The sequence below is a fragment of the Uloborus diversus genome, chromosome 5, assembly GCF_026930045.1.
Source record: "Uloborus diversus isolate 005 chromosome 5, Udiv.v.3.1, whole genome shotgun sequence".
Classification (NCBI taxonomy): Eukaryota; Metazoa; Arthropoda; class Arachnida; order Araneae; family Uloboridae; genus Uloborus; species Uloborus diversus.
Genome location: NC_072735.1, coordinates 130,674,957 through 130,695,645, shown reverse-complemented (window position 1 = coordinate 130,695,645; position 20,689 = coordinate 130,674,957). Strand labels below are relative to the sequence as shown.

At 31.8% G+C, this 20,689-nt stretch overlaps 1 protein-coding gene across 1 annotated transcript in view; it reads left to right on the top strand.

The window, feature by feature from the left end:
• The window catches only part of LOC129223139 (low-density lipoprotein receptor-related protein 4-like), a 161,688-nt gene that overhangs the window by 120,723 nt on the left and 20,276 nt on the right, over positions 1–20,689 (top strand). The window contains exons 21-27 of the mRNA XM_054857706.1: positions 2,176–2,307; positions 5,113–5,250; positions 6,618–6,876; positions 8,065–8,227; positions 12,250–12,472; positions 13,365–13,490; positions 18,863–19,040. Of these exons, the coding sequence (XP_054713681.1) occupies positions 2,176–2,307; positions 5,113–5,250; positions 6,618–6,876; positions 8,065–8,227; positions 12,250–12,472; positions 13,365–13,490; positions 18,863–19,040 (1,219 nt within the window). The remainder of the gene's footprint in view (positions 1–2,175; positions 2,308–5,112; positions 5,251–6,617; positions 6,877–8,064; positions 8,228–12,249; positions 12,473–13,364; positions 13,491–18,862; positions 19,041–20,689) is intronic.

Genomic DNA, 20,689 nt, shown 5'->3' with positions numbered 1-20,689 from the left:
CAAATAGGACGGAGAACAATAGCACGCATATCTTACTCAAAATAGCGGTAAATTTATTAACCTAATTTTGCTTTTTACGGTCTATGTTAATGAATATCATGCATTTGTTTTACGACTACTTATTTTTTTTATTATATATATATATATATATTTTTTTAACCGTAAAGTGGATTTTGTTCTCCGTCTCTTGAGCAGAAAACAGGAAAACGTTTGAATTTTGGCAAGCTTCAGGTATTATATGTTTCTAAAACACATCCTATATTTTGCCTTTAATTTATCACATAAAAATATTTAATACAGTCGAGCCGGCTTAATGGAATATCGGATAATAGAATATCCCGCTTAATGTAATAAAATTCCCATGTACTACACCGTTGATGTGTGTTATTTTTATCCCGGATAATGGAATATCCCGCTTATTAGAATAATTTTTTCTGGCAAATTGCCTAATCCATTAAGCGGGCTCGACTGTACTACTTAACATTCTTATAAACTCAGCACATTAAAAGCGAAGTATTTTACCAGAAATTAAATAAGAAGCTATGTTACTGCTCTCCGTTTACTTGCAATTAATTAATTTTCGCTTCTTAGTCAAGTCTTAGAGTCCTATAGTTCCAAAACTGTTCATTGCTCATTAATTACCATTTAAGAATTAAACTTTCAATGCACAGTTGAGTGTATCTTAGTCGCAAAATTATAGTAAAAAAAAAAGAAGCTTTTCTACTGTAAATGCCCTAATATCTGAAAAGGAATTTCCGTTATACTACCTTCTCATTGTCATCTTTACAAAACATACCAGCCCAGTTTTTCACCCTTCTGTCTTTTCATAGATTATTTTTAATCGATATTCCTATTGATATCGATTATAGCTTAACTTCCTTTCTGTGGCAATATTACTGATAGTCACGTTGTATTAATAGCCTCAGTAAGCTACTGCATAGTCTTTTGTGCTTGCATCTTTCCTGATAACGTCGTCTTTACGCTTTTTGTACCCTAAAGCTTACATTTAATATTGGATTGCTGATCCTTTCTTATTGCTTTGTGTTCCTTCATATATCCGAGATAAAATTGCATTTTCCGATACGCAAAAATGATTTTCTTTTGGGAAAGATTTCAGTGGAAGCATTTAATCCTGTTGACGTTTACTTTAAAAGAAATGTAAAAGGATTATTCAAACGTTTAATAAAGTAATGGGAAATTTAACAATAAAGCGGTTAATGCGGCTTAAAGATTTTTTTTTTGTAAAATTGGTAGATTAATGAAGTTTAGTTTTGTGATAGAATTTTTGATGATTTTCTATCTCGGTTTTAGTGTTTTTTTTAATTGAATTATATACTGAGTGAGTAAAAGTCAACATTGCATTTAATCTGCGATCTTGTCCTAGAAATTTTTGTGCAGTTTTACAAAACAATTTTAAGTTGCATCTTTTATTAGGTCTCAAATTCTCTGTATAAGGATTTAATAGTTGGAGTTTGAACGATTATTTTTTTGTTGCTAGGAGATCATCTTTACTAATAATAAAGCTGAAAGTCTCTTTGTCTGGATTTCTGTCCGGATCTCTGTGACGTGGATAGCGCCTAGACCGTTCGGCCGATTTTCATGAAATTTGACAAAAACTAGTTTCTAGCTCCAATCTTGAACTCCAATAGACGAAGATCTTCAAATAGGGGTGAATTTAGCCTGTTTGCTTCACTACTACGATCCAGGGATTCCCAAACATTTCCGATACGTGGCACTCTTTGTATAATACGAACTTTCTCGCGGTACTCTAGTCGAATTCTATTATATACATATTACTGCTGCCATGGGTACTTTGCTGTACCCCTTATTTCCTTAAGCGGCATCTCAGGGTGCCGCGGCACCCAGTATGCTATAGTTTTTTCCTTTATTTTTATTTTTTTATTTATTTATTTTTTTTTCTTTTTTCCCTGAGCCAATATAATATTTCTTGCAATTCCTCAAAGACATAAATTAACTCTTACATTAGCTAATGTCTTGTTATCAGATCTCTATTATAAGTATGACTCTTGACAGTTGGACTGAAATATCTCTTTACACTGTGTAAATAAATTTTCATATATTATGCTTGAAGCTTAAATTCTGTAAAAACCTTTCAATAAATTGTTTACCCTTTGAATTTATAATAAACATTACATTTGATATTAATTATTTTAGTTGCCAGTGAGTGTAAAATAAACAATGGTGGCTGCAGTCACTTGTGTTTAATATCTCCTAATCCAAAAGGATATTCCTGCAAGTGTCCAACAGGGATTTTGCTTCAAGATGACAAGAAAACCTGTCGCAAAGGTAGGTATCGAGAGATTTATAATATTAAAGTGTTGACCTGATATTCGAGTTTTGGGCAATGATCGTCTCGCACGAATATTATTAGTTTGGCCAAATATTCGGTAATTGGCCAAATCACTAGGGAGCATGCCAAGTAAAATCAAGGCAAGAAGTTTGCATGCAAAGTTTCTAATTGCTAACCATATGTAAAGATTTTTTTTTTTTTTTGCCGGGACTGTATATAAAAACATTTTTTTCTTAAATGTGATAATATATTTCTTTTTAAGCATTTTTTTTTTTCAGTAGGATAGCTCCAAAAATCCCATAAACAACCACTAAACTCTTGTGTAGGAGTTGGTGGCAACGCTAAATAGACCATCTCAACTGAAAAGTTAAAGAATTGTTGTCCCGCCTCGTCTTCAGAAATTTACAATGTGGTCCTTGAGTAAAAAAGATTGGAGAGCCCCTGATTTAATAAGTTTTATCAATAATTATAAAACTTTTATGCAGTTTATTAATAACAAAATTATACAGCATAATCAATAACTAAGTTCGAAATCTAATGTCTCAAAAACCAATTAATATCTAAAATCTGTATAAAATAAATTTGAGCTGGATAAAAAGGTAGCGGGATATATCTCAAACAAATCCTAAAAAATGCATATTTTAAAATTTATTTCATATTGCCACCTTTGTGTAGTTTTATTCCATGCAGTATGTTATTCAACAATCCGTTATTTTTACGTTTAATTTATCTGTAAGTTAATAAAAAGAACTCTTCATTTGCACATAGAAAAAATCAAAAATATAATATTAGCTTTTATAAAAACCAATAATATTAAGTCGTTAAAAATTATTGATAACTGAATACCGCAGCTTATTGTTTTTTAAAAAAATTGCTTTTAATGCTTTGAACTCGACAATGCAATGTTATTCAATTTCGAGGCCACAATCATAATGTAGACGAAATAATTCAATTATGTAAACTACCACTATATATTTCGACTTGCTATTTGTAGTTAATGGTATTAGATATTAAAGAAGTAAAAAAAAAATATTGTAAAAGTCAATTTCAATTCTTTTTTAGTTCTATGTTAGTCTTTTGTTTCTCAAAACAACAATATCCTAATAAACTAATATTGTAAAAGAGAAAAATGAAATTTCCCAAAAAAGAACGGGTTTATCAATTCTCTTTGAAATACTAATTTTAAAAACAAATTTACTTTTCTTTATTTTCTTTAAAGTAAGGATTGTAGCTGAATACTAATGAATACGTTTATTAAGAAAAGTACAATCGTTCGTTTGCTTTCTTCAAAATGTAATTCATCATTAGAAATGTAACACTTAAAAAAGCAATTTTTGTCAAGAAGTATACGATTAAAAATTGAAATACGAATGGAGGATAGTTTTAAATGAATTAATTTGAATTTGTTTTGCATTTTTAGCAAATATCATGCGTAATTCATGACAGAAAGTAGTTCTCACAGAATATGTTTTTATGTACCGTTTCAATTGAAATGATTTGCTAATCATATAAAGAACAAAAAAGATCTGTATCCATCGATTAACACCTCAAGTATAAAGTTTTTAAAAATACTTCATGTTTTAATAAGTACATTTTCATATTGTTTAAAAAAGGAAAAAAATTCAAACATCCTAATTCTGAACGAGATTTACACATAAGAAATAAACAAGAGATGTATGATTTTATTTTTAAAACAATCCTAATCCCTTAGACTGAAGATTTTTGTTTTTTAATATACGTATAGCAAAAAAAAAAAAAAAAAAACAGAATCTTTAATGCAATAGAAATAGTAGTTCACCATGAGGCACGTTTTTTTACCCTTCTTTTCTTCATTGATAAGGATTAATTACTGTCAACGTTATTTCTGATATTTTTTAATCACTGTCAGCATTATTAGATAACTTTTGGTATATTTAGATAGCTAATATATATTGTAATTTGAAAAAAAAAATATTTTGTGATTTTGCAGTAAAGTTTGTATAAGAATGGGCACTTTTGAACAGTTCAAATGCATGTAAATGTTCAATAAGTGAATTACAATGTACGTTGAACTCTTTGTTCAGAAAAAGATAGATGTTTGACATGCTTTATAAAGTGTTTGAAATAACGCATAACTATCTATTTCTATAAATATATACTAATTAAAATAGGTTATTACTAATAAATACCAGTTATTTCAGCTAAACAAAAAATGTGTTAAGCATAATATGTTTTTGTTATTTAGTGCGTCATTTTAGAATTTTGGTTAGCAGCCCAGATATTTCGAAGTAAATACACAAAATGCCTTCTACTTCCAATGGAACACTACTTAGCAGTTAATCGAAAACTAATGTATCATGTGTATGGTACTTTCTTAACGCACGTTAGACAAATTTTAGTCTAGCACATCGCAATTTTTAGAAAAAGCCATATAATACTCCTCTTACTTTGTTATTTCTTCTCTTATGCACCAATTAGAAATGTTCCGTACCATTCATTAAAATTACAATAAAAATAAGTGGAGTTAATGGATAAATACATTAAAATGTTAGTGTTATTATAATATTGTACAGTACGTTTAAATATTAGTGCTTTCTTTATTACTTCAATGAAAATAGATAAAGAAAAAGTTCATATCACAGTTTTAATTAACACTTAGTTTAACATTACTGTAGGTCCTTTGCATTAGTCTAAAATACTTGTTCAGTTTCTGCTAATGTGTGTGTAATTGGTGAATATTTTTTTGAAGTTTGAACAAAAAAATTGGGCCAGATTTATGACGTTTCGATAATGAAAAACACCTTATTTCTATTTGTTTCTAGGAATGAAGAATTTTTTAATCGTTGCAAAGCGCACTGATGTTCGGAAAGTATCTTTAGATGTTTCTTATATGGCTGATGTTGTTTTGCCAATCAGTGATTTGAACAATGTTATTGCCTTGGATGTTGACACAAAAGGAGGCAAGTTCATTTATATTGTTTCTTTCTTAAAATTTTATCAGAAGTAGTTGTTTTGCAACTGGCTGCTTTAACAATAACAAAAAATAAAAGCAGCCATATAAAAATGATGGAAATAATGTATCCAACCATTGTGTTTAGCTCTAAATAACTCAGGAATAATCAAATAAATTTTGCAGAGAACAGTGCTTTTTTTAACAGTTTCCACTTTAAAAAAATAGGGGTTTTGTAGTTCAACTACTTGATTGGTTCTGCTATTTGCAATCTAATCAATACCTTTAGAAATGACTTTATATTTACAAACTACTTTAGTTCAGCAATTTTTATAAAACTAATCCATTTTTTAGTACACGTAGAATCCGTTCTTTTGTTCCGAATGTGATTAATATTAACTACTAACTATTCAGAAATTGCGCTTGACATTTCTTATTTAAACTTTTTAGTTCAAAAAAGTACCAGTAGACGGTGGTATATACAGAAAAACATTTAACGCGTTATATATTTTAAAGAATTAAAAAAATTAAATTAAAAACTTCTCTAAATTTTAACGATTTTATGTTTTTTAAAGCATTGAGATCCATTCAAAGAAATGCAAAATAGGAATAGTATTTTTAGAGCAGATGCTGATTCAATAAGTTCTGCAGTGACTCCGTAAATATAATTACAATCGGACAAAATTCTTATAATATCCAAGTTCAAAAAAGAAGGTCATTTCTATTTCGTTATTATCGCGATAACGTTGACCTCAAAACAAGAACTTTAACTTTCACGATCATTTGTAAATATCGATGTAATTGACGCATGCGCATTCAAGAACATTGAGTTTGGTTTACTCAACCAACATTCGCTTGAAGTGTTTCAGAATTGCTCCAGCATTGAACAAAATATCTTTCTTCCTCCGTTTTTGAAATGTTTTGTTTAAATTCAGAACTATTTCTGTTTGTTAACTTAGCCATAAGTAAAATACATATAAAACTAGTTTTATTCGTGTTTTTATCACAAATAAAAAATTGAATCGCTTGTACTAGAATCGTTGAAACTAGAAAAAAAAATCTTGCATTGCATTTAAATAAATCTGACAGCAAAAATTGTAAGGATTTTACTGCCGAGAAGTATATGCTTTCATATAGATAAAAATAACGGAATGTTACAAAACACACCGCTTTTATTTTTACTTGTTTTCCAAACTTGCTTTACTTCAATTATGTTTTCCCTTTTTAGACATTTTACATATGCGAGCATATGACTCAAATGATTGATAACTATAGATAAAACGAGGGAAAATGTATCACATTTTTAAATTCAAAGTTTTAGAAATGTGCTTATAAATATGCGAAAAACAATAATAAATAATAAACTTTTATTGGCAGAGAAGATCTACTGGTCTGATACCGGAAGAAACATAATTCAGCGGTCCGAACTGAATGGTTACCTAGTAGAAAATGTGATTACTAAGGGACTAGGATCCGTAGATTTTCTTGCTGTGGACTCAATAGGTCGAAAGCTTTACTGGACGGACGATCAACGGAAATGCATTGAAGTATCAGAACTGGATGGTCGGCACCGGAAGGTCCTAATATGGAGCAATTTGGATAGCCCAAGAGCAATTGCATTACATTATGAACCGGGGTAAGTTCTCATATTTTTAATTAATGTCATTACACAGATTTGGCATATAAGAATATCCCGGTTTTAATAATGATGCGTAATAACAATACGTGAAAAATTTTAAAAAATCCAAGTTTTTTTTGAACGTGCGTGATTACTTAAACGTGCACGTTCCGCAACGATGAATTGGCTACGCAAGTGATGATGATTTATTCTTTATGCGTGGGACAGCCAGATCCTCAGCCCTAACCCCATGTGATTTTTTTTTCTGGGATTTCATCAAAGACAGTATTTATACACCACCATTGCCTACAACGTAAGAACTGAAAGATCACACACACACACACACATATATATATATATATATATATATATATATATATATATATATATATATATATATATCAAGGTATTACGAAAACTTGACAATGAAACATTCCAAAATGCATGAAACTAACTAGAGAAAGCTTAGATGTGTGTCACGTTACGAAAGGCTCATACATCGATCACTTGTGACTAAAACTAAACTTGAAATGTTTATCTTCATTTTTAAGTACCAATTACAGTGCTAATTGTAATAGTTCATGAAATATAATTTTTTTAACCTGGGGTATTATTTTACGTTAACCTTGTATGGTTTCGAAAATAAACGAATATCCATTTTTTTTTAATAATTTTTATATTTTCACAAATTTAAAATAGCAGCAATATTCTTACTTTTAAATTCACAAAAAGAGAGTTTTACAGCAGAAAAATTAGAAAGAAAACTTTACACCATATCATCGATGGTCAGGCTGTAGGACCTCCAGTGTGATGGAAGTATATTTTCAAAATCTGCAATGCATTTTAAGGTAGTCGGTACCCTGTTTATGCGTAATGTTCAATTGCGAAACTTAATGTAACTTATTCTCAAAAAGCTTTATTAATAGAAACTTACAATTTTTAGTAATTTCAAGGGATATCTAAAAGTCTACTGAAGATAAATTTTAAGGCAATACTTTTATAATTTTAAAAAAATCAATAGTAAAGTGTACATACATTTTAATTTCTTCTTTATTAATATGTAAATTGAGTGACTTTTAATCTACTTAGGAACACGAATTCGGTGACGCTTTAATGATCTTGATTTAAATATTTTCAGTACATAAAAACTGCGAAATTATGCTTTTAAGTCTTTAGGATACCAACTTCCCTTAACTGATTTTTCAGTTTCATGTATTGGACCGACTGGGGCAATAAACCTCGAATCGAACGCTCTGAAATGGATGGCGGAAAGCGAGTGGCTATCATTGCAGACAGCTTGGGGTGGCCGAACGGACTCACTATCGACAAAGAAAACTCTCAACTTGTTTGGGCCGATGCAAGACGTCATGTGAGTAGGATTCCTTTTGCTTGGTTTCCTTTAAGTATTTCCTTGTATTTTCGAAATATGTTTTAGTAAAGAGGAAAGAGTTTTTCCTGTATTTTTCAATGTGTTTGATATTTGTCTATTTTCTTGCGAAACATAATGTTTTAAATATTTTTACTTCGCATATATAGTTCAGGATATATAGACGAGTTAAAATTACAGTGGTGTAACTGAAAGAGTATTAGGGTCTGGTGGGGGAAAGTGGTCAGTGGGGTAAAGTGGTCATACGTTAAATAAATAGCTATAGCTTGGAAATAAATGTTCGAAAGAATGTGAAAATTTTATTTTAGAGTAGGGCAGTTAGAAACTACATTTTGAATTTAAAATTTTACAACTGGCAAAATTTTATTAGGTAAAAAAAAATATTTTGAGTGAATATGAAAAATTTTAAAATCTAAACACCTCTTTTAACTTCCTTGGGAAATTTTGTTTGTTGGAATTATGAACAGATTAACTGCACAGGAAGCTTCCTACATGTCTCAAAAATTGTTACTCATTAGCAGTTAGCTGAATCTATTTTAGATAATTTTTTATAACAATTTAAGTAAGATGGGGTAAAGTGGTCATAATATTAGGCTTAACGAAAATTGTTCTTCTGATGTCACTGAATCTTTAAGCATAAGGGAGATACAAATTAAATATTAATTTTACTTAATATGTATCGTTTTTGCAGGAAACGGGGTTAAATATACGAGTATATGCGTATACATACGCATACATACTCGCGTAGGCACATACATAGATGTATTCTCATAAATGCACCAATAAAGACGTATATGGGTATCTGCAAGTATTTTTTATCCATACAACTTTACATTCTATTATACACGTATATGCTCGCTTATACTCGTATATATACGAACACTTATATACTCAGGTAGACACGTATATACGCGTTTGTACTCGAGTAAACACTTACATACAAGCATAAGAAATACAAGTATACAGGGTGAGTTTAAACTCTTGAGCAAATTATTAAAAGGTGTTATAGGGGAGAATAAAAAGCAAGAATCATAAGGAACATATGATCACAAGCACAATGCTGACGCGCTACATGTACGCAAAGCCAGAAACTGATGGATGCAAAAAAGGTCACAAATTTATTACACAAAGACAACTTTACACAATATTTTAGATTTTAAAAAAGTTTTAAAGCGTTTGCTGAAATTTGCGGCCTGCAGCTGTAATACATGCGTCGCATTCACTGATCACTCTCTGTTGCAATAACGAGACTTTTGAAAAGTTTCATCAGCCGCTGCGCCTTTGTTGCGATGCGTGTATTAGAACTACTACAGGCCGTAACTTTTAACAACTGTTCTAAATATTTTTTAAAACTAAGATGTTAGGTAAAATCATCTTTGTGCAACAAATTTGTGCCCTGTTTTGCATCCATCAGTTTCTGGCTTTGTGTGCATGTAGCGCGTCAGTGATTATAACTTCCTTATGATTCTTCGCTTCTTATCGTCCCCTTTGATTTTTGCCCAAAAGCTTAGATTCACTCTATAGGCTATGTATATAAGTGTATATTCTTGTGTATACATACATGCACTGGTGTATACACGTAAATGTACATATATACGTCCATACAGGTATATAATCGTGTTTACACGTATTCATGCGTATATACTCGTGCTTCCATATTATATATACGTGAGTAGACACCTACAAAGACGCACTGGATGTATCCACGAATTAACTCGTGTATACTCGTATATGTATGTATGTACACTTATATATGCGTATTTACGTCAACTATACACGTATATACTCAAGTATGCATGTATTTTCTCGAGATACAAGTACATACGCGCATATGATGTTCGTTTATACGCGTATATACTTGTGACACGTATATACTTGTGACACGTATATACATGTGACACGTATGTACTCGTGTAGACACGTATGCACTCCTGTAGGTAATTACGTATACATGCTTATGTACATTCTTATACACACGTATATACTTGAGTAGGCACGTGCATGCATGTATTTGATGTATACATGTATCTACTCATATAAGAATGTGTTTACTCGTGTATAACACGACACGTATAATTTGTGTATACACGCATGTACTCGTGAATATACTTGTAACTACAAAAACAACAGAAATAAGCAAGAATTAGGATTATTTATAATGGTTTTTCATCTATTTTTAACTATGACCAGTTTACCCCATGCTATGACCACTTTCCCCCACCCCATGGGGTAAAGTGGTCATAAAAACATTGGGAAAAGAAAGTGCTATAAAACTACTAAAATCAATATTTTTCTTCCTAAAATTCAATGTACCGTGTTCTTTAACAATGCAATGTAAAATAACAACAAAAAAAGTTGAAGTGTTTAAAGAATTTATTGTATTTATTATTCACTTAAGTTAAAAACCTACGATTTTATGACCACTTTACCCCACCAGACCCTATAGTTTAAGTTATGAAAAATTTAGGTGCTTTAGTTATTCTATTAAGTGCACAGAAATATACTAGATTTTTTTTAGAGAGCAAAAATGACCCACTAAACTGAACTGTTTGCTGAGGAGGCAATGATAGTGATATAAATTAGTTTGCAGGCCGTTGATTAGGTCCACAGTCAAAAATTTCTGCTAAAAAATGTTTTTTCAATTAATAACTGTCATTGCATGTACAGTCTGAACACCGATTATATGGAATTGGCAAACGTCCAGTTACGACGAGTCTATCTGAATGAGGCGGGAAAGTAAAAATATGATGAGCATGTTCCGCTCATTCGAATGTGACTCTGCTTAATTGAGAGGCTATACATTTACAAAAGCTGACGTCCCTGAAAACTAATAGATACGTCTATTTATGCCACTAAACCGGAAGTTTGCCTCTCCATCTAATCGGTAGTAAGACTATTTTTTTCATTCTTTCAGAAACTCAACTTAAATGTAGAATGAAGTGGTTTGAAGTTTAATTTTACTTTAAAGCAAGTAGCTTTTGGTAAAAATTTATGCATAACAGCAAAAAAAAAAAAAAAAAAAAGAAAGAAATTCTTTCTAGAACTAAACGAGCCTTCTTTCTGTACACTAAAATCAATTTTTAGCATAAGATTAATAGGTATTTTCTCAATTACTGGAGCTTTCAAATTAAGTCACTTACATTTAAACATTCAAAGCTGATTTCAAGCAACAAAATATATATGAGTAATTTTAAAACGAAATTGATGATATATAATATGTAGTATCAAGTTGCTTCTCAACTTTCTAGGGGTGTTTTTTCAGCACACTTCAACCGGTAGTGGAATTTCTATTGTAAACACTTCAAACTGAGATTTTTTACGCATATTATTATTATTATTATTATTATTTTAAAAACAATTGGCGTTTTTTTTTCTTGTTTTTTTTTAGGTATAGTGGCATTTTTTTATGTTGAGTCTCGATAATAATACGGTTTGTAACACCGTGTTTTTTAACAATTCTTTTAACACCATAGCATAAACTGCTGTTTTAAGTTTCAACTATTAACTGAATGCTCATGTGCATTCATCTAATCGTAACTAAAGTTTTACTTTTAATTTGAAATATGTTTTTTCTTTCTTTCTTTTTCTTCTTTTCAATTTTGATTTTATTATTACTTGTAATATTTTATACTTGTTCCAATCTTTGTATCCATAATATTATTAACAAGTTTTTTAAATTTATCTGAAAAAGTTAAATATCTAACTGCAAACATAACCTTGTAGTATGTATTATATATTGAGCGTGGTTTAATGCGTGACTACGATTATATCAGGAGGCGCCATAAACTTTCCCAATTATGTGGAAACTTCTGTGTTTGGTTTAAATGGATGGATTAGTAATGATCCCGACATGCATTCGCACTGTAGTTGTTTGCTATTATTTTCTGTGTTCTGACTTTAAAAGTTATCTTTTAAGTACTAGGATGTAAAAAGTGAATAAACGAAGCAGCAACGTTGTCAATCAAATGAAACCATATACTTTAAACTTTCAATTTGTTTAACAGGTAATTGAAGCATGTGATTTACATGGTCAGCACCGTCGTATTCTCGTAGCTGATGTGCCTCATCCATATGGTGTAGCAGTGACGCCTCGTTACATTTATTGGACTGACTGGCATGAACGGTCCATTTTGCGTGCCAACAAACATACAGGACGTAACATGATAAACGTCTGTTCAAACCTGCCGAATCTTATGGATATGCATAATATACAGCTTAATCATACAGGTACGTTACCTTTTCTTTTTCTTAATTTAAATTGAGTAGAGAAAGTACCATCTAGACTGCTAACAAAATTTTGAGTTTTACTTATGCAGAAATTGTAAATATTGGAACATATAGGCTAGGGAAGTGGAGTCGGAGTGAAAGTAAAGAACCACTGCTCCGACTCCGACTTCTGAAATTTTAGAACATTCAAATACTACTCCGAATGTTTTACCTCAAAATCGGTCCGACCCCGACTCCAAGACTTCAATTCTGGCTCCGCAGATCTGGCAGAGTCGCGGACTTGAAAGGAAATTATCTTCTCCGGCTCCTGAAATTTTAGAGCTTTCAACTACAACTCCGAATATTTTACCTCAAATTTTGTCTGAATCCGACTCCAAAACTTCCACTCCGACTTGCAGTCTTGACAGAATCGCGGATCCGAAGGGAAAATAACCTACTCCGACTCCTGAAGTTTTAGAGCATTCAACTACGACTCCGAATATTTTGCCTACAATTCTGTCCGACTCTGACTATAAAACTTCCACTCTGAATTGTAGTTCTGGCAGAGTCGCGACTCGAAAGGAAAATAACCTACTCCGCCTTCTTAAATTTTAGAGCATTCAACTACTACTCCGAATATTTTACTTCAAACTCTATCCGATACTGATTCGTAAAATTTGAGTTTTCGACTGCGGCTTCGAATATTTTACTTCAAAATGTATCCGACTCCAACTCCAAGACTTCAACTTTGACTCCGCAGCTCTGGCAGAGTCGCGGACGAAAATCAGTCCAATGTTGACTCCTAATACAAACTCACTATTAGAAATATTTATCTCAATGTAAATTTTATTATTACTTTATTTACAAGCGTAAGTACTAAAACTTTTATGTAAACTAAACCGTTATTTTCCAGGAGAAAATAAATGCGAAGGACATAATGGGGGATGCACGCATCTGTGCCTTCGAACTTCACTTGGATATTCTTGTGCATGCCCTACAGGAATCCGATTACAGGACAATGAGCATAATTGTGATGAATGTAAGCTTTCACTCTTTTGTGTAGTTGGTTTAATTTTATGAGATATGTTTAATTTTCGAGTGCTGAGTATTGTTAAATAATCTACATTTAAATTTTATGTATACCTACATTTGTTGCATGTTCCTTACGATGTGCCGAGAAATTGACAGTATCTATAACGGATTTCTAACAGAAAAAAAACAAGATTTCACATCCTTACAATGGAAAACATACTTTGAAAAAAAATAAATATTTTTGTCTTTAGATGGTGCATGAGCCACAAGTGGCTAATTTCAATTTATTTCATATCAAACAAGCAAAAGTTAACTTCTGTTTCGAAAAGAATTTCCATCTATCTTCAATTTTTGATTTTATTCTCGATCTTAATCATTTAAAATCGTTTGGCTAGCTTTAGGTAAGCCTTGGATTTTAGTTTTCTTTAAACGATTCCTACAGCTCTCCTTATGCTCGTAGAAACTTCGGACAAACTTCTTCTTGTGCAGTAGGGTGGAACGAAAAAAAAAGTTTTTGATTTTCAATTTGCCGTAGTGCGGAAAAGTTGCCTTTTCATGCAAACAAGATGTAAAAAAAATATGAAAAATATTGAAGCACGTCTTGAGGTGCCACAAAGAGCATAAAGTTTTGCAAAATTGCAATTTTTGCTACATTTTAAATTTTTTAAAAAAATTTCAAATTTATATTTATGCTTCAAATGCTGTCGAAAAGCAATTTTTATGCTCAACAGGTCTCACAATAACTTTTTTTTGTTGTTCGGACTATGTATTGAGGTGCCGCAAGCGCAAAGTAAGTTTCGCAAAAACGCACTTTTCGCCGAATGCACTGGCATCTGGGAGCTTGAGTCATTGCAGCAGCGGATGTTTAAATGGGTGAGTCTGGTCAGCAGTGATTTGTGTGAGTGTGGCCAAGCTCAGATCAGGTGTCGAATTCTTTGTCGAGTTGAGTTAGTGAGTAGCGTAAAATGTCGTTAGTTGGTAAAATACTTCATTGTTGTGATTTGCAATGGCTCAGTCTAAACAAGTGCAGACGAGACAAACGTCAGAATGTCCTATTTTTGGAATATTCAGCGATTTCAATGAAGTTTTACTACCCGCTTACGAAGATGTAATGAAATGCTACTATTTTATTAGACATGGCCTAAAAAGTGCGGCTGGAAAAGATCTTTCTGTAAGTGAAATATATATGACTTTTTAGTTTCCAGAATAGATTACATTTGGTCAAGAGATTCTTTGAGACAACAGGAATATAAGCCTAATGGATTCTTAGATGTAAAACAAAAGAATCAAACGAATTTAAAGACAAACTAAGTCAACAGCTGGAAACCTGTTCTAATCTTCCTGTGGTTACTTCCTTACCCATTGAAAATAACCTTCTTTTTGAGAACATACAGGACATAAGTACCGATCACAAATATGTATTGGATATGTGTTTCACTATATCAAGTGGGACTTGCTCACTAGATTTATCTTCAAGGAACCTGGGAAAACTTCCCCACTCCAGATGACTTACATTTGCAAACCGTATATTTCGATTATACGTGGCATCTAAAAATCTGACTGAAAATCTCAAGACTCTGACTCAGTACATTGTTAAAGTGTAGTAAAGTAAAGTTTCCTTTATATAGGCGTGGCATTTCGCTAAAATTGTTTAAAACAAATAATAATACTGAAATATATTAATAGTAATCATTATTCATTCATACATTTTCATGAAAGGATCCCTTTCTTGTACGGATCAAGTGGGCAATGCGTATGCTCCTGTGTGGTTTAACATCAAGTTAAAACCTACTCGTACTTACGGCTCTAAACATTTATTTCAACGTATCTTACATTCATGATATCTCTCTCATGATTTTAAGAACATTATAGACCAGGTTACATAAAGAAATGGGTATTTTGACGCAACAGAAAATCTCCATTTGGCTATGTTATGCAAAGAGCGTAGAAATGTAAGAGAACTTGGATTACGACGTGTGTTGAATGCAAGAACAAAAAGTAGAGGCTGGGCTAAGAAATTTAAAGTTTAACAAATTAATTTTTGCTTTTAAAGATATTACATCGATTTGATTTCATGGGGTGAAAATGAAATAGCCGAACCCCCCTTGGTAAAACATTTGTCTAGTGAATCCCTCAAAGTGAAAATTGTAACCCGTAAGCGGCTCTTAAAAAGTATGGTTCAGTCGCAGGAGACGAAAAATTGACTCAAGAGTTATTTGGAAGAAAGAGTTATTTGGTACAGAAAAAAAAAAAACACTTTAATGTGTCAAAGAAGTAGACACAAACATCATACAGATTTAACCATTTATTTACAATCATTAAGAATACTTTGAATGGTAAAAATGGAATTGTTAATGTCTTTTATAGTATATTAGTGATACCCGCACGGCTTTGCCCGTTGCAGAAAAATTAAAAGTTCATTTGGTTTGCTTGTATATTTACAAATAATGTAAGAAGAATTTCTCGCCAATTGCCTTGCGCATGTTACGGTTCCACGTTATAACAACTAGGTAATTTACTCGAATATCTTATAATTTTTCACGGGTAAATATGATTAAAATTGGAATAGAAAAAGAACAAAATCGAATTTTCGAAAAATCGCTTCGAGGTGCACCCCTCCCCCCCCCCATGCTACGAACTAACTTTTTGCCAAATTTCATGAAAATCGCCCGAACGGACTAGGCGCTATGCGCGTCACAGAGATCCAGGCATAGATCTAGATCCCAGACTTTTCAGCCTAGACCCCTTTCAGCTTTATTATTAGTAAAGATTATGATTTTTTTAAACTGTATTTTTTAATTAGTATTTTTTCCTAATGTAATGCTTAAAAAATGTATTCACTGCCATATTTTGTACCGTTACATACAGTAGGAAAGCATGAAAAGGAATTTCATTGTTAAATGGAAATTTCGGTAATTATCAAACTTTAAGCTCGTTGCGGCACCTAAAGATGTTGTAGTAAAGCAATGAAATATCTTCTGCTTCTTTTTAAACGTAAATGACAACTTTTCCCCCTTACGGCAAACCAAAAAAATTGAAAAAAAAATTTAAGGTCATTTTCGTTCCACCCTATTGTGCAGTCAAGAAAAGACAGAACTTCGATATCAGTATCTCTGTACCACGAATGATCTAGCATCTAGATTGGGGAATGAGATGCTATTTTGACCACGTGGACTCGTTCAAAACGAGATCAAAAGAAGTTTACCGGGAAGTTCAAAGTACGGGAATCGTCCTGATTCGACATTTTATATAATAGTTACCCATTCGTGTATTCTCAATCTTTTAGATGTATATTCAACGCGAGCTGTTCATCAGCGAAAATTGCAAATATTATTATTAGCAACAGGTAGTATTCGTATTGTGATTTATAGTTGTCAGCGGTGATGGTAGTATTATTGCAATATATACTGATAAAAATAGTAGCACAGTACACTTCCGATTATCCGTAGAATAGGGTGGCCCGATAACCACGTTTTAATGAATTTGCGGATAATCCGCAAACTAGGTAAAGCGATGGCAGTATATGCAATAACTTAAAAATATCAATAACACTAGCATACATTTACACTATAGCTAAAACTAACAGCATATGTAAAAAATGCATATAAAAGTTTGTAAATTAGCACTCATAATGAGAAAACAGATTACACACATACGAGAGCAAATCGTACAACCAGGTTACCAGAGACAGATGGAACTAATTTACACCAAAACACACAGGGGAGGGAGAAAATACTTTTCCAAGACTGGTCCAGTCAGTCAATTGCGTGTAAAAGTAGTGTAGATTTATAATTCCGGAAGTGAGGTGGATCTAATATCACTAGTCAACACCAAAAATGTATCCTGCTCTAAAACAGCTATTTTTGAAGTATTTTGCCTTGATAAACACGAAAATCACCATAAAAAGTTAAGATTAGCTCTAGTTTCCAAGATACAGCGCCAACTATGATAGTGAAATCTCAGTAATGCTCTTTTTCCCTGGCAGATAGAACCCCCCCCCCCCTTCCAATGGGACTGATTGTCCTATACTCTTCGAACATAAGTTGAGATAGAAAATCTCACTACATGAAAACCGAAATGGACTACAAGAAATTTAAATTCTATGAAGAGAAATGACCAAAATCAGCAAAAGTTTGCAGTTCTAGGTAGATCCACCCATTTCTGCTTTCACCCATGCTCGTCTTGCTGAGAATAATAACGAACTTCCTGAAAGCCGTGAGCAAAGACACTTATCCATTACTTTTGAGGGCAATTTCCGAGATATATTGAAGTTAAGGTCACAGAGAGATTTTTTTAACGGACTTCGAACGTGCGTAATTATGAAAATCAGTATTTTTGAAAAAAAAAAATGCGAGAGCAGAAAGAAAAAAAAAAAAAAACAAGAAGCCTTTAAGGGTATGTTACGAATATTTATAAGCAGCAGAGAAGATGAGAACTAAAAACAGTTGGTCAAACAATCCCAGTGTAAGTTCTGTGAGCATTGATGAATTAATGATGTATCTCTGAAACTTTATTTTGTTCACTTCTACCAGGATATTTTGCTTAAAAACTAAAGCTATAAGCAGTGAGCTTGAGGAAAGGTTTCAACAAGATATCCTTACAATAGAACGCATATATTACGGTCATTAGGCTGAGTTAATGCTTACCAAATGCTGCTGAACTATTATAAGAGATGGTCCTTTGACGTACAAAAAACAATCGAAAATGTAGTGCTTTTATAGCAATAATTCAAAATCAACCTCTGCTAACCAAAAAGTAATCATTGTTTAATCGAACAGGATCTATTTAAGAACATTTTTTGCACACGATTTTTTACCTCTTTATTACATTAAATCAATCTTTATCTAGTGGGCTTTTATGTATCTTGAAAAAAAAGCTAATAAAACAAATTCACTACCATCTTCGTTTTTCTCAACCCAAAATTAGTAGGAATTGACAATTTAAAACCAGGATGCAGACAAAAAGTTATTTTTTGTTGACTAGTGTAATCAGTAAAGTAGTGCAGATTTAAAAAGCAGGTTTCAAGTAGTCAGATTTCGGCGAGTCCGCAAGATTTGATATCATTGGAAAGAAGGAGGGGTGGGGAAGAAATTGGAAAGTCTAAACATAGATTTTGCACTTTTTAAGTAGAAATGTATGCATTTATCTATATTCAAATATTTATCGCAGATTTTATTTATTTATTTATTCATTATATTATTTTTATTTATTTATTTATTTATTTATTTTTTGAAAATGTGAAAGGTCACTGATAATCCGCCTCGTGGATAAGTCGCCCACGGATAATTGAGAGTTTACTGTAGTAGCATTAGTATTGTAACTAAAAGCACTAACAGTAGTTGTACGTTAACATTCTTGTTATTGTTATTACTGTTGCAGCACCTTCGACATTTTTATTATTTGCTAACCGTGCCAGTATTCGCCGCATTTCCTTGGACACGTCAGAGAACATGGATGTGTACTTACCTATAGGTGAAACATACAATACAGTAGCAGTAGATTTCGACTACCAAGAAAAGAAAATTTACTATTCAGATGTAAAGCTTGACGTCATTCGGTAAGTTCATTTTTTTCCCTCTAATTTTCTTTACGGCTACAGCTTTTTTTTCAGCTGAATTCTTACATAAGTCACCAGGCGTGTCTACATTACTTTGAAATGGACAAACAAAAATCGGTGTTGAAATCAATAATCAGGGGATTATTTATTTTTATTAATCAAACACGAATTGCTTATAGTTTTCCATATGACAGCTGATGACATCCGTCTTTAAATTTTATTTTTCTATACTTGGAATGCATAACATCCAACATCCAGCCACTGGTATTCATTTGAGTTTTGCTTTTTCAAATTATAGTTTCAATAAAAGCTATTAGTAGAAACAGATTTTGAAAAGCATAATTTAAATTCAAAATCTCATTTTTTTTTTTTTGATTCACAATTGATGCTTACAATGTTTACAAGCCTATCAATAAATGGAAATCTTTTTTCGAAGCTGCGAGCCTAGCTTTTTCTAGTACCAAGTAAATTATAATTAAATTTGTGGTTTTTATAAAATGTTTGGATTCCATTTTTACTGTCCTGTTCTGTAAGAAGTCAGAATCAAGTGCATACTGTTTTACGAATTAATTACATTCTTTTTCTCAATAAAAACATTTTTTTTTTAAATTTTCTAATATTTTGTTTTTAAAACAACATTTAAAAATTGCTTAGAATCTGTTTAAAAAAAAACTTTTATCATTTAAACTTTGTATGTGACCCAATATTCCATAAATGACGCGATATAAAATTCCATAAACGCTAGTTCATTTCTCGTGATGATCCTTTTTGCTTTTATTAAAATCATACTCTCAAAATATTTCTTATCTTCAAAGAAAAAGTTCATGTTAGTTCGACAAGAAAAAAATAAGAAGAACATAACCTGCTTCACTAGATTGAAGAAACCATTTAAGACTTGAAAAGAAATTTAAAAACATTTTTACAAACCTTTGAAAACTGATGAAATAATACAATTATTGGTTTTGCAATCCCAATTGTGAAGATACTATGCCAGTATATTTCCACTTTACTCTAATCAGGTACGTCTAAATTCAAAATACGTCTAATACAAAATGCCTAAAATAAAATCTTTTTAAAAAAAGGGGGGACACTTTTTTATTTATCTTTTTATTGACACACAATATTTTAACTACTTAAACCAAAGTTTCATAACATTAACAGGACGAGAGATTTGTGATAAATATGTTGTTAATAAAATGGAAAACATGCTCATCTATGTTTAAGCAAAATCATTAACTTATTTTTCGTGTAACCGCTTCAATAGTAGTTTTCTGCAAAAGTTTGAAGAAGGTAGAAGAGGAAAAAAGGGGAAAAGAACGTGTGCTCCTATGGATAAAAGCTTCGCAATTCTTTTAACATTGCCTTAAAGAATTTTACATAGCCCAGAGGAAAATAGCAAAACGCAGTGAGAATAAAATTCTCCACTTTTGCCCAGAAATTTTCACGAATTACGAAGTTTCATCTCAAAATAGACTGAAGGGCCTTTAGCTGAATAATTCAAAGTTTTTTAAGAACATTCGCTTGAGGAAAAAATCGATCATTGTACTCTATATCGCATTTTTACCCTTATCTCCAACTATATTTTGAGCCATTTTTATTTCACTTACTTTTTACTATTTTCTTTCCTTTTGAAAATGACTTTTAGATTG